This window comes from Rhipicephalus sanguineus, chromosome 3 (assembly GCF_013339695.2).
Source record: "Rhipicephalus sanguineus isolate Rsan-2018 chromosome 3, BIME_Rsan_1.4, whole genome shotgun sequence".
NCBI classification, from domain to species: Eukaryota; Metazoa; Arthropoda; class Arachnida; order Ixodida; family Ixodidae; genus Rhipicephalus; species Rhipicephalus sanguineus.
Window position 1 is genome coordinate 141,008,708 of NC_051178.1, and position 15,175 is coordinate 141,023,882.

The 15,175-nt window shown below is 45.6% G+C and overlaps 1 protein-coding gene across 1 annotated transcript; it reads right to left on the minus strand.

Moving 5' to 3' along the window:
- Positions 1 to 6,368: 6,368 nt before the first annotated feature.
- Positions 6,369 to 14,957, minus strand: LOC119385906 (uncharacterized). The gene is made up of 6 exons (XM_049414152.1): positions 14,929 to 14,957; positions 14,028 to 14,118; positions 12,260 to 12,599; positions 11,372 to 11,589; positions 9,685 to 9,866; positions 6,369 to 6,705 (listed from the first exon to the last, which is right to left on the minus strand). The coding sequence occupies exons 1-6, from the start codon at positions 14,955 to 14,957 to the stop codon at positions 6,369 to 6,371; spliced, it is 1,197 nt and encodes a 398-aa protein (XP_049270109.1).
- Positions 14,958 to 15,175: the final 218 nt, after the last annotated feature.

The window sequence follows — 15,175 nt, forward strand, 5'->3', positions numbered from 1 at the left end:
AAGGCGTCGGCGGTGGCTCGCATCGGCGCATTTACAAGCTACCCGTGCAGCACGACACAACTCGCGGCCTCGACAAGGACGCGTTCCTCGAGAGCCTGGTTTGGATTAAGGTTACCGAGAACACTGGAAGTAGAAGAAGGTGTAGCAGCGGCGAGTCGGCATGCCCCCACGTATCTCGCTTTTGCACAGCCGGGTGAATCCGCCGCCGCCACTGCAGGCGTGTCCGCTTATCTAGTTTCTGTTGGTATATCTCCCGAAAAAAAAAAAACGTTTTGAAAGGTGAAAGCCACTTCTTTTCCATGTTTTGCATGCAGAACTTGAATTGGTACGAAATTAAATGCTCAGGAAACGTGCAAAATAGAATGAATTCTCGAAGTGGTGAAGGCGGCGGCGGCGGCGACGGCATGCAGGAGAGGCAGAACAAATGTGAACGTTCTCGACGCGCGCGAACACGGTTTTCCGGCCGCTCTGGCGTTTTCGCTTTCTCTTCGCAATATGAATGATTACAAATATACATGCAAAGTGTTGTTCTTCACCCTTCTATTTTCGACAGAGGGGGGATAGAGAAGAGAGCAAATGTACCCTTTCTCCTCCCCTTCTTTCCCTCTAAGTAAACACGCCTATGCAAATGGGGTAAGTTCAAATTTTGTTTAAAACTATGTGGGCGATTATAACGTTAAACTACCCCACTTTGTTTGCTTCCGTACTGATCGCTAGCTGCTTATGATTCGTCGGAATTTTTTGAGTCATGCCCACGGCATCTGCTCTTAACGTGACGCAACAAGGGCCGTGAAAATGACACAACGCGTAATGACGACTTATGCATGACTGCGTAAAACATAAGAGGATAAATTGTTTTCAATACGGAATATTTTTGGCCATCGGTTCTTCGCTATTGGTAAAAACTTGGGGTACACTGTCAGATCGCCTGCAGAATAGTGCGTACTAAACAGCGCATTATTACGCTAAATACCTACACTTTTTCGGGATAGCCGGACAGTGTCTCATTCTGAACGGAATCCAGTATGGCTGCCCGCCGGCCACTTCGGCAGCGGCTACTTATAGAAGCTGTCGAGGTGGATTGATATGCATATAACAAATACTTTCAGTTGTTGTTTAATGAGGGTGAACCGTTTGTCCACGTGTACAACTCTCTGTGAATTCGTCTTTGCGAATACAGAGGGAGAGAGCGAAATAAGCATTATTAGGACCTGGTGACAGCCATCGCAGGTGGATAGTCTTCTTAGGCCAGAAAACGGTGGACCTGGTGCGGCCGATCAAGTTACGAGGCAAGCCTGAAAGCTGGTTTTCCCGCCGTGTTCGAGTCGACCGCCTTATTCGTCGCATTTTCGCAAGCCGCCACGATCGCCGCAAGCTACCATTTGATAAGCAAGGCTAAGTATGTTAATCTCCCAGCTCGTCCCAACTAAAGCTTTCAACAATTCTGCACACTCATCGACTCACAGCAGCTGGGATATAGAGCAGCGGCGGTGCTATTCGATTTAGAAGAAACAAAATGAATTTCCTGAAACAGAAACAGCGTTACATCTGTCCATGAAAAGTTTGCTGGTTCCCGCCCATATTTGCGTCGCCAGTGATGTAAATTTCAGGTAAGGCAGAGCCGAATAAAACCACAGTGTTCTAACATTATAAAGCCCTTGCTTAGCGGTAGACTCTTCAGAAATTCTGGAGCTCAAGGCGCGAAAGCGTCGCATACGCGGCTCGCATCAGAGAGAGCTTACAGTGCGTCGTCGTGAGACATGGAAAACAATCTTAACAACAGAGGCGTATGATAGATACGTTAAAAATTTCATTATATAGTTACGTCATTGCTGTGTTGAAGGGAAACTACGGGAGGGGGGAGGGGGGCAGGGTATCGCCACTTTCCTCTCGCAGAGCTTTTGGTCGGCGGAATGGTGTCGCCTTCTGGGAGCGGTAAAGTGAAGTAATGCACCATGATCGTAGGCCTCCGCAATTAGCTCCTGCAACGCGTCGTTGATACGCGTCCGTCCCATTCAGCCCGTTTCCAACATGGAGGAAAAAAAACCAGGAGGGGAGCGTCACGTGATATTTTTGAAGCCCAGCCAAAACAAATGGAACAGGGGCATGCTGGGAAATGACCACCCTCACGTGATAGGCAAGCGATGAGAGGGGGGGGAGCGGCGTCCGAGGAGGTTGGCTTGTGGACGCTAGACGCGCGCGCTCGTCAATTTTTGTTTTTGTTCATGAGCCTACCAAAAAAGTAAATGAAACAGGAGCATCATGGGAAATGACCCTCGAACGCGAGGAGCAAGCGGCTTCAGAGGAGGTTGGCTTGTGAACGCTAGGCGTGCTCCCTCCTATTTTTTCTTATTTCCTCCATGATTTCCAATACGAGAAAATTAAGTGCAGTTTTGCCAACGCCTTAACAAACCGCGAGGAGGCGAAATTAGCCCAAGCCTCGGCTTCGCTCACAGCATCCATACATATTAAAAATCACAGCATATCCACGGAGTGAATGATGATGAGTGGGCGAAGCTGCGGAGGTTCATCGGTAAACCGTGAATCTTCCGTGAATTCTGCCCAGTACATCATCACCGACGTGAGATCGGGCGCGTTTATGCTAAAGGTTCGATGATTTATGACGACTTGCAGCTCACTTTAATTTTACATGTACGCTGTGAATTTTCATTGTTTAGAAAACCATTGCTTTAGAAAACACCTTGCGTCTTTCGTTAAGCAGCTGGCGTCTTTTTCGTTTTGCTTTAGAAACATCTGGCGTTCTTTCGTTTGTTTTTACAAAACATCTGGCGTCTTTCGTTGGTTTATTTCATCAATAAACGGCGTTTTGAACAAATTTTATTGTTTAATTACGCACAGGAGAAATCTCACCAGGCACTACCTTGGAGGTAAACAATGGCTGCTAATGGGAATGAGAGACAGAAGAAGTCGGCTTTTAGCTAACACTTACACTTCTACAGAGACAGAAGAATTCGGCTTTTAGTTAACGCGCACGCTGCGAATTTTTTATTGTTCAACAACGCACAGGAGAAATCTCCCACCGGCACCACCTTGGAGGTCAAAGGGTAAGACTTGTTACTCACTACTACGAGCACGACGAGGGACGAACGGGTGCCGCCTTAAGGAGCTTCGCCCCTAAAATAGCTCTGCGCCGCTCGCCTGCCTCGTCTGGCTGCAACACCGCGATCCCCGCTTACGCTCGTCCCGAGAGAAATCGTGGCCGGGCTAGAGGGGAGACACGACGCGCGTTTGCGTTTCCCTTTAGTCCGGCCGTAGCGTTCTGTTAACTCTTGAACAAGTCGCGGGATGGCCACCTTAGCCCAAGTTCTGCGTCCAGTCAGCGATGCTCTTCTGGCTATCACACCGCTTTCTTTGATTACGCTCTCACTGTTAACTACTACAGGTACCACAAGGTTTAATCACTGATCATGGACGTTAGTCGTTGGGATTGCGATGTGCCGCCAAGAGTCAACGTGAGTGCATCCACGTTAAACGGTGCTACAGCTGCCAAACGCCAATAGACGTTGTGCAAGCGCTCGTATATCAATGTATAATACACATTCAACTACTTCTGCGAGGACTCGTTTCACTATCGTGTTATACCGATTTCTATGACGGAGGGATCATCCATGTTTTTTTGGTACGTTTCAGGCAGCACAAGGGTCGCACAGATACGTATGAATGTGGAAATATTGGTAGTATCTTCATAAACCTTCGCCATAAGAAATAAATCAACTTTTAAAACACGTTATCTTCGTTTATTGTACAAAATACTCTATATCAAAACGAGAAAGACGGTTAGAAGCATGTTAGTATTTTACGAAATTAATTATTTGTTTTCGTACGAAAGGTTAGGTGCACATAGAACCAAAAAAACATTTTTACCGCTTCAAGAGCTGCTGCTGCAATCAGCTGAAAGATGAGTCATTAAAGTTTATAAATCCCCGGGAAGATACCAATCGATGGATTAGTTTCGTCACAAATCGCTTTTTAGTGCCCAGGAAAGCCTCCCAAGCTTGAACGTTTGCGTAGACTCCCATACTTCAAACTTCGCCCGCAGTTCTGGAAGGGGTTTTCGGTCGTGAGTGATGATACCGCTTTCATGAGATATCGGGAAAGGCGCGTAGAGCCTATTTCCTCGGGAATTCCTTAAAAGATGACTTCCATGATTAGTTATTCGCAAAAAACGACACTATACCGTAGAAAACGCGCATGTTTGTAGGGGCGGCCGGCAGAGGCGCTGTTCGGCGATGTCCCCAATTCCTGGTCATGTGAATTTGTCCCTCATTCTTTATTTCATTATCTATTGTTACAACTTCTTCCCCCTTTTAGGTTGGCTTGGAGGGTTCTGTCCGAATCTGTGCCCACATCTCTTACGGTAACTTAAAAGAATGGACTGTTGAGGGAGTTGGTATTCCATTATCTTACGGTAAGTTCTTTACATTTTGACACATTCTATTTATTACTGTTTTCTGTTTGTGGATCAAGGGTAAAATGACTGTAACGGCTGGGAAGAAGGACTTCACGAGTTCGTTTCTTGCTTGCGTTGCGCACGCAAACTTGAAGCTTGAAGTTTGAAGTTCGAAGTTTATTTTGCTTCCATTACAGAAACAAGGAAGTCGACTCTTGGATGTCAAACCTGGATCTACGCATAATTAAGAGCCGTAGAAGAGTGCACATACTAACCTTCGCTATCTGCTATTTCATTCAGTTCGTTTCCTTCGTGTGTTCAGACGGGCCGAATATCTTCTTCTCCCTTTAACGTTGCAACACTGCGATAAAAGATTCTGATAAAAACCAATGCGGCGTTATTAACTAAATATATCAAAACCACCGTGGCGTAACCAGATATATCGCACAGTGCAGGACTGCGATTCCCTTATAGTTTATATTGTTCTTAAGATAAGTGTATTGCTGCCTGGAAGTTACCACAACAAAAATGTTGAGAAGGAAACTCAGTCGTGCCGGCGAAAACGTGATGGGTGGCACCTTTTAAAGTAGTGCCGTGATTGGCCTGCAGAATTTGATTGGTTTGGAAAGGCTGCGTTAGCAATAGTCTGATATAGTTAGCAGGTTTGCGCATGTTCTAGCATATACGCAAGCAAGTGAGCAAAAACAAGGCGACACAGCAGCGAAAATCGGAGCACGCGATACGAAATGAAATTGTCGCGCCCTCTAGCAGGAGGATGCAGCACATGTGCCAACTGCGGTTCCCGTTTCCTCCGTGAGAAGACAGTCGGTGTCGGCGGTTGTTATTCTGGCGGGTATTGTCGAAAAGCGATACATTTAAGACTCGGATCGGCGCTACTGCCTGTAGCTAGCGGTATTACTGAAATCCTTGGGCATTACGCACTAAAACAATGGCATGATTATAATAATGTCATGGTTTCGGCAATCAACCGTGTAATCATGTCACGAGTCAGGTCATGGAGTGAGGGAGTCGCGATTAATTTCAATCACCCGGAGTTCTGTAACGTGCACCTAAATCTAAACGGCCTTGCATTTCTCCCCTACCGCAATGCGACCTCTGCTGCCGGGAATCGAACCCACATCCTTAAGCTGAGCAGCGTTTTCCTTCGCGTCATCTCCTCTTTATCTTTCTCCCGAAAAACTCCGGTTCAACGGGCCAAGCGTTGCAGTAAAAAATGATGTCGAGTCCTTTCGTCGTGATTTGTGCGGAAGTCTATAACAAACACACACCTGGTGGTCCTGAATCACAAGCACCGGATGTTTCGAATAGAATCCAAACGGTGCAAAAATTCCTTGCGAATACTTCCTTTCATATGGTAGCGAGTACACTGCTTGCACGGACCTCGGCTGCGTAAATGATGGTAAGCTTGTAGAACTCATATTATCTACTCCACATGGTACAATCTTCTTTATTTTATCTGTAATATTCATTTCTTTTTCGTTTTCTTCTTCAGAAAGTATCCCATATCTCATGACGTGAGAATGGGAGCTGCAATTCACTGTTATGATGATCATAACGACTGAGACTTTTTTTTTTTTTTGACAAGGGACCTATGAGGACACATGTCCTATACGCCGTCATGAACTACGGCCATCTCGACCAATCTTTTACTCTCCGTACCATGTACTTCTTTGCAGCTCTGCCGAATGCGAGCAGAGAATAGTCATATCAATTTACCAATGCTAAGTCGTGTCGGGGACATATTATACGAGGATGATAAACAAATTTGCGAACAGTTGCGCCACTTCGGTCCTCGCGTACACAATGTTAGTGAAATGTCAACCTTTTTCCAACTCCTTGCCACGCCTTCGTACATAAAACAAAGAAAGAAAGATTCCGTACGAAGGCGTATCGCAAACATTTATTCCTTTCCGGTTTACACATTACATATTACATTTTAAGAGGACAGGGACGGTGTTGTGTCAGACGCAAGAAAGTTGTGATGGAACCTACGCCTACGCACGCCCACCGGTCTCGTCTGCGGTACTTCGCGTCGTGACGGCTCAGTGGTCGAGAGAAAGTTGTTGTGCAATTTCTCGGCAACCAGGGCTTGTGCGGCGATCGCGAGTCCCGCAAGCCATGTGAAGAATATTCCTCGCAGACCGTCCATCTGACTTCGGTTAGTCTTGACCCGCTGCTGGCTCAGCGCAGACTCCCGGAGGCAAGGTGTCTCCTCCTGGCCGCTGTCACGAAACAGCTTGTGAATCAGACCGCGCTCGATGAACAGCTCGATCCTGTGATCATGTAAGCGTAAATTAAGGTAATGTAAATTTTGGTGTTTTGCGTGCCAAAACCGAGACATGAATTATGAGGTACACTGTAGTGCGGGACTGCGGGTCATTTTTGACCGTCCGATATTCTTTATCAAGCACCTAAATAAAAGTGCAAGTGTGATATTTCACCTCGCCCCCATCGAAATGCGGTCGCCGGGGCCGCATTCCGATGCGGGAGACTTCCTGCGGGAGTCGAACCCACATCATCAAGCTTAGCAACGTTACACACTAGTCTATACTTGGGTGAAACCATCAGCACGAATTCGTTCTAAACCAGTTTCTGCAGGGAATCGCAACTTACAATCAACAGCAATAAACAACTCTCAAAGAAAGCATGATGTTACAATGATGTCGCCAGGGCGACGTAGAAGTACCATAGTGCGTCATTTGAGCTTTTCCGAAAGTCGGGAGGCTTTTAGCTGCAGTACATTTAACTTGAACGCCACTGGTATGCCCCGAACTTTATGAGATGCGGGGCGAGGTCATTAGTTGAGTTCACAATGCAATGTTGGAACACAGAAAGTTGTGCATGGGTAGCCCTCGTGCTATGTAGAACTTTAGTTTCTTAAGGAAGCAGTAGCAGTTATGTATGTATTTACCAGTCATCTTGACCACGTGCTTGATCGAATTACTGCGAGCTGTATAATGTACAAAACAGGAAGGATTACAATGCTTGTTACTTGCAACAGGCTGGAGAAAAATTCACTGGTGGAACAAATGCTCTGAGATTTCTTCATCAGTAAAACGGTCACATACGCCTTGAAAGTACGGCAGCAGAGTCCTAATCGGCCTGCTGCACAGTAAAAATTTTCAAACCCAGAACGGTGTAAAAAGGCTGCACTTAAGTTAGTACACCCTATATTACTCCCGTTTACACCCTTATGTCAATATTTCAAAATAGTGCACCCTTTCACTAAGGTTATTACGTCATTAACACCTAATTGGGACAAAGGGTGCTTCCATATGCCTGGAAGAGGTGACGTCTATTGAGGGGATCGTGCTAGCCCTTAAAAGAAATAAAACACCACAATTTTCATACTCGCGGCAGCAGACAGGACAAACTTGCCCATTATCTCTGCACACACTCGACTGCTTTACTTTCACTGACAAGTTCGAGCGAAATACGAACAGCAGAGCGTGTGCTCGAAGCATAACTGATGGTCGCGACGTGTGCGCCTTCGGCTAGTCATCCTTCTACGCATGAACCTGCACATAATTTTCACGAAGCACGCGGGGCCACTGCTCCTATTGTCTGATGCTGGAGAAAAAGATAAAGATAAAGAAAGAGAAAAATAAATGGAAACAAGGAAGGCCACCCCCAGCTCCTCTCGTCCTTCAGGCTTGGCCCCACTACTGGGAAGCTGCCCTTTTTTTTTATTTATTTCATTTTTTCTTATTTCGCGCGATAGTGGTTACGGACACCGGCGGCGGCGGGCAACTACTCCACTGCCGTTATGATCTTATAACAACTTTCAGTGTAAAATAAATGAGAGGGAGAAAGCGAAAGAGCACAGACACATAATCACAGCCGCATGTTACTATCAACGCGCACCATCACAGCACAGGATTACTTGTAGCACAATCTCTTTGTAATGCTCTCAACAAGTTAGACGACCAGCCTCTGTCAGAGAAAAGAATATTATGCAATCGTCCAGACTTAACGTCGCAGAGAAGGCCGTACAAGCGCTACTAGCTTGCTGCGATCTACTGGCCTGTCTGAACGACTCTGACTGGAATGCTCTCGTGTGGTGTGTGTGTGGTGTGCTAGCACGTAGGCAAAGGGGGGGGGGGGCGGGGTGCCCCCCCCTAACCTTCTATATTTCCGGGCCACTTTTCTTCTTTTTGCCAGTGGAAAGACTTTCTTTCGAACAATTAGGCCTCGGGCCCCCCCCCCCCCCCGAAAAAAAATCCTGGCTACGTGGCCTGTGTGTGCGTGTGTGTGCGTGCGTGCGTGTGTGTGTGCGTGCGTTGTGTGTGTGCGTGTTGGCGTGCGTGCGTGTGCGCGTGTGTGTGTGCGTGTGTGTGTGTGTGTTGTGTTTTTTCTTTTTTATCTCTCTCTCTCTCTCTCCAATCCCCTATTCCCTCACCCTGTGCATACTGGAGCATACTGTGCATACTGTGTAGCATACTGGAGACTGCCATCTGGTTAACCTCCTTGCCTTCATCTTCTCTCCCTCTCTCTCAGTATACAGCTGTTCGTGCAGTTATTTCGTCCTTAAAGGCTGCAGCAATGAATTCTTCGCCTTCAACTTTCTTGTATTATGAGGAAGGCATTGCAAAATGGCTTGCTCAAGGAATCGTCTTTCATCAAAGCAGTCCAGCACTGTTGCTAACGATCGTCTATGTATGCTGTATCGGGTACAGTTCTTCAGAAAGCGGTTCAAGAGGCTCCTTACAACCAGAACCAACGCAATAGGCATTGTGTAGTGATATTCTATTCAAAACGCGAAAGATTTTGTAAAAGACGCTCAAAGCTATAGCCTGTAAAGAACGGTAACCTCGCGTTGACGTAGCATGACTGGAATCCTGCTAAGGAGTGCGGCATTCCAATCACCATCTGAGTTTGACACAGTAGCAATGCGACTGGTGTGCAAGGCAACGCTGGGAGACGAGGCGAAAGCATTTCACAGTATATTCCAGGCTACAGCTCACCACGCTTCGTATGGCGCCTCCTTTCGTATTATCGAAATTCCGCTTGGATATAATTATGAAAGAAAATTCGTCCTATTTTTTTTAAGCCTGATATGAATGTTCGGTGTAATACAAACAATCCCTCTCTGCCTTTCTGTGTGGGCATGGCTGATGCTCCTTGAAAAACTGGCCCCCCTTTACAGGTAGTTGGTGGTGTTCTAAATATAGACTTCTTATATAAAGAAAATTGTTAATTCTGCGAATGACAGGCGTGTGCTTGAGCACCGTGCGTTTGTGCGGTGCTGATACTTCTCTCCGATGCTGGTGCGGAGTCGCTTGTCCAGTTCTTTCCTCATGAACAAGGAAATGGGCAGCTGCGCCACCAACTTGGGCGCGTAGTAGAACTCGCCGTCCATGTCGCCCAGTGTGCTGCAGCGTTGCTTCATCTCTCCCGCGATGGGTTGCTGGGTGAAGATCATGGCTGCCTCGCCCTGTCAGGATCATGTCGTGATCACGAATATTTATCCAAAAATGTGTGTACACAAATTTACAACGACTAGCTGTCTGTGCCTCTTTTTTTTTTTAACGTGATAAACCAACCTCCACAGACACCGAACTTAGTTATAAGTGCAGCACATTACACTTGCCAGTACAACGCCGGTCCTTAGTTTGCTTCCCCATTTATGTCCTTTTTTTTCTGGAAAGCAACTTCGCTGGACATGTAAATCTGCCAGAAAAGATACGTAGACGTATAGAGTAAGTGAATCGAATGAGCGTGTTAATTGGAGAGTCCTGTATCGTAGGTCGCGCCGCTGAATCAGAAACAAGATAAATAAAGGAGGAGGAGGAGGAAGAGGAGCAGGGGAAGCTATTACGGGAAGAGAAAAACTCCAGTCACCGTCGTGCTCTATAGGCGGACCATTCAACCACAATTTCGGGAACAAGGAATGACAAGAAAAATTGCGGGGTATATATGGATGAACAATATAGTACGGTGCAGTACGTGTGTAACCAACGCAATTGTGGCTTGAAAACACGAACGTAAAGAGTGAAAGCTCGTTTAACACTTTCTATTAATGTGGTCCATATGGAGTTACGAACCTAATCACAGATAGAAGCATTGAAATAATGACTGAAAAAAATTAACATGACGATTTTAATGATGAAGGAATTTAAGCAGCTAATAACTTATCGCTCTCCCAATGACACTGGCATCAGACGTTTCCCGATGAAAGGACGATTGAAGATGCTCATCGGGTGACACAGCCTATACTTGAAGACCACGTTTTCATGCGCTTTGATAAAGCTCTGCTACTTCTCTCCATACTTACTTAGTTATACTGTTATTAGAGCATCATTCTCTTTGAAACACGCTGTTGTTGAACCAATGTTCAAAGTGATTTTTATAGTAAAAAAAAAGTTGTGCGACCTCGTCACATTAGAACGCAAGGTGGGACGTGGTATGTGGTCAGAACGAGGGCGAACATATACCATTTCTCTCCTTTCAAAAGAAATAGTGAAAGAAAGAACTTGCCTTTAAAATTCGCTTCAGAACTGGTACACTGAACAGCTCATGGCGATTTAAAGCCGATTTCCGTTTTCTTATCTTGTCGAAGGTTTTGTTGAAGACATCCGTTTTCGATGTCTGCAGAGAATGAAAAGATAATTAAAGAAAACAGGAAAGAAATTGTTTGAAAGAGTGTTTTCTTGAAAAAAAATAGTATTCTTACTGTAACGGAGACGCGGTGTTGAATTCAACAGTACACTCTACCAAACACAAGTATTCAGAGGCACTGAGTTAAACTTATATAAAAGTGGAAGCTTACGGTTGACAATCTAAATGTCACTCTCTTCCTAAATCCGAGTGACGTCCTGACTGCTGGCCTGCATTGTTTCTAGGATAGCAAGTCCAAACTTGTGTTAGTTAATAAGCATGCAGAAGTAACGAATGCCAGGTATATTTGACAGCTGGGAAGTACCAGGTTGAGACACTTACCTCAAGTAGCCACAGGAATCCGGAATCAGGCACAACTACAGGCGTGATCTTAGGATCATTGGCCACATCTTCAATGCCCTCGATGCTTCGGACGTCGGTGCGCACAACCAGCGATGCCTTCGTCTGGCCGATAAAAGTCGTACGCAGGACAATAAGGCCGAGAAGCCAAACAGCCACCAAATTCCTTTGCGACATCCTAGTAGGCACATGGGATGAGGCTGCGAAGTTTGAAAGTGAAATCCATGGAGTCACATAAACACATCCCTCTACACCCCTGTATTCCATCGTGAGGGCATGCACTCTCTGTTCACCTCTCTTTAATTAAAGTCCTAGAAACAATTCGTTCGCATTATTAAATTCGTTCCACGGTAGCCTTCATGTTTGCATGTTTTTGTTGATATTAATATTTTACTTCTGTTTAACCTCTATTTTTGCAATATTGGCATGATTGTTTTAAATTTATAACGGTCTTCTAGCTTTAGACATTTGTCATCAACACAAGCTCTCTAATTCCAATTAAACTCGGTTCGCCACCCATCTTAGCACCCGTGCTAATCTTAGTAGATACACTTTGCTTTATTCATCAATGTCATTCTGAAATAGTTGAGACATACATGCGACATCGGTAACTTCCTTTCGATTGTTTAAAAGAAACGTGAAATATTTCGTATTGAAGTTATATATATATATATATATATATATATATATATATATATATATATATAATAAATTCTACCGACTTGTGAAGGAATTACATCAGAAACCTACGTAACATGGTTCCGTGCTCTCACCAAGAAATGTCATCTCTTTGTGAGGCCACAGGTAGTCCATACTTACTTACTGTGCTTTCCTAGCCTCTACGTCTGCTTAATCTCCTCGCCGTCTTACCTTGGGACAGAAGGGCGCTTGCAAGGATATCAAACGATTCCAGGACGCTGCCATGCTGCTGGAAGTACCCGAGGCCGGTGTCCTCAGAGCGCGTGCGTCGCAGTAAAGCCGAAGCTGCGGAGATGCCCACGTACACCGCCCAGATGACCAAGAAGGCTAGCGCGGTGCCAAGCCAGACGGTCCAATTGAAGGCACGAAGAAATGCGAACACTTCCTCGGTGAAGTGGAATGGACGACCGGCGAAGATGACGACGTCGATGTAGGATATCGGGAACGATGGATGGGCGACCTCCGCGCGAGAGGTGGTGATCATGAGGGGCCCTCCCGTGATGTCGGCCTGCTGCACAGAAATTGCAATTCACCATTACGATGGCACGAGCGAATGAGAGCACAGGAAGGCAAAACGCATACACGCAAAATTTAAACTCAGATGAGCTGTCGACATACGACATAATAATAATATTTGGGGTTTAACGTCCCAAAACCACGATATGATTATGAGAGACGCCGTAGTGGAGGGCTCCGGAAATTTCGACCACCTGGGGTTCTTTAACGTGCACCTAAATCTAAAGTACATGGGCCTCAAACATTCTCGCCTCCATCGAAAATGCAGCCGCCGCGGCCGGGATTCTATCCCGCGACCTTCGGGTCAGCAGTCGAGCGCTGTAACCACTAGACCACCGTGGCGGGGCGACGTACGATATGATGCCCATACCACAAAAAGAACATGCTGATCATGGGCATTGGCTCTTCATCAGTGAGTGCGGTGAAGACGGCGCGCTGACATTATAAGACAACGTCCGGTGAGCGATATCCCACTCACATTCTATAACCGGGTACGATGTCCGATAATTTTTACCTAAATGAAAAGCAAGACAACCAATTGAAATATGCAACAAAAAAAAAAAACCAAACAAACAAATAATTACGAAGTAAATCGACGAAATAATAATAAGAGCAAGAAATAAAAATGAAGACAAAATGTACAAAGATAGTTAACTGAAACATACGATTGTTTGATGGCTATGATATTTAGAGTGATGCGCGAGTTCACATAGACATTGGCAAAGCAATATAAGAAGAGATAGAGAAAATGCTTGTGAGCCATTCCACTTTGTGAAGGTGGGTTAACAGCGAACCTTTTCAGCGCCCGACACCGAGGTCACACAAAATTTTGAAAAAAGGTATGAACTTATTGATTTATTGATCGTCTTAACCGGTGGTCATCCTGACGAAAGGTACGCACACACATTCATTGTCTCCATCAGTAGTCATTAACTGTCTTGATCGGTGGGCCATTATTTCTTGTTCATGATGTTGATAACGATGGCCTTGTGTCCACTATGATACACAGTGATCGGCTCGGATACAGCCATGTGGAGACGTTCTTAGCCAGAGTAAAATGTATGCACGACTGCTAGTGAGTGGTGGCGTTCGCCCAAACTGTGTGGCACGTACGTTTTTGCTGGCACACAGGATAAATATATAGAACCTTTGCCGTATACAGCTTCGCTGATCAAAAAAAGCGTAATGTGTTATTTCGCGCTGGTTTATGTTTTCCTTCCTTTTCCTCTTTGTCAAAACCTATTTGGCCAGCAGGCTAGTATTTCAACTGCGTCTGTTCACAGGGTACCTAACGTTACTCTTCCGTGAAGCTGACCTCTTCTTCATAGCGAAGGAGGCAAGCGTTTACAACTGGTTGGTTCGAATATGGTAGAACACACAGATAAAAGATGTAATTTGCTCCCTAGTAATGCAGCAAACTCACGTTCCTAGTAAGCATTCCCATCTTTCCGGACCAGCTTCCGTTGGGCAGCTCAACCCCGAACACGCCGTCCACAGGCTCCACAAACGTTGCACTATTAGCGGAGGGAAAAAAAAAGAACTTGGGAATAGTGAATCTACAACCAGACAGAATGTGAATCCGCGGCATAATATGACCAGCCGAGTGCGATCAATAACCACCCAAGTACTCAAGTGTGATAGAAGGACAAAAATATCACAAATACTAAAATAGTTGCATAATTAGCACTTAAGCTTATTATTGTCGCAGGCCTGCGCGATAACATATCTCATGGTGAAAAGTTTAAGTGCGTGGCAAGGGTGGCTTTCGCCCTCCGTTCTGGTAAAATGACGTCATATGTGAAGCATAGGCGTGCGCAGGGTTCCCCATTAGGGGGGGCAAAGGGTCGTCGCAGCGCCCCCCCCCCTTCAAAGTCAATGTATGGGGCAGATTTTGCGCCCCCCCCCTCTTAGGTGACTAGAGGGGTCAATGTACGGGGCAGATTTTGCGCCCCCCCTCTTAGGTGATTAGGGGGGGCGACCGCCCCCCCTGCCCCCCCTGTGCGCACGCCTATGATGTGAAGCACAAGAGGTTTCAAAGTCAACACATTGTTGTAGTGTGAAGTAAGGGCTCTTGCTAGCCCACGAAACTTCGCGCTTCTGATATCGGTCAAATGCGAAATCTTGTCAGGTTTGCTGTCATTGCCATCGTGATCCTTATTTGCTTCCGATTAATTGCCGTCTGGATGTGCTCTGTAATCTTTTCCTCATGTTTAGAGCTACGCAATCTGGACAGGTGCACGTACCATGCATAACGCTATGCACGTGCAGTATCTTCAGTGCAAAAAAAAAGAAAGAAAAAGAAAAGAAAAGAAAGGCTGATATACTTGAGCTTGAGTGCTTCGATGATGAGCATTATCAGTCCATCCCATAATGCCGGTGAGAATGGTCCCGCCTTCATGCTTTTCGACATCCAAATATGGCAGGAACTACAAACGGACACATTAAAATGATGTTTACGTAACACAAAACTCAGTGATTTATGAGAAGAACAAAACACATATCCATTCAAGGTACGTGAAACAGCTGAACGCTTACAGTTAAGCACTTTCTCGAAGTCTCGTATACATAACA

What these genes read in the sequence shown, in the direction of transcription:
- LOC119385906 (XM_049414152.1), bottom strand. Translation starts at nt 14,957, where the DNA reads ATGCTCATCATCGAAGCACTCAAGCTCAA. An exon ending in ATCGAAGCACTCAAGCTCAA is followed by an intron (nt 14,119 to 14,928) that starts GTATATCAGCCT and finishes CTCCGCTAATAG; the next exon opens with TGCAACGTTTGTGGAGCCTG. An exon ending in AAGCGCCCTTCTGTCCCAAG is followed by an intron (nt 11,590 to 12,259) that starts GTAAGACGGCGA and finishes CAAACTTCGCAG; the next exon opens with CCTCATCCCATGTGCCTACT.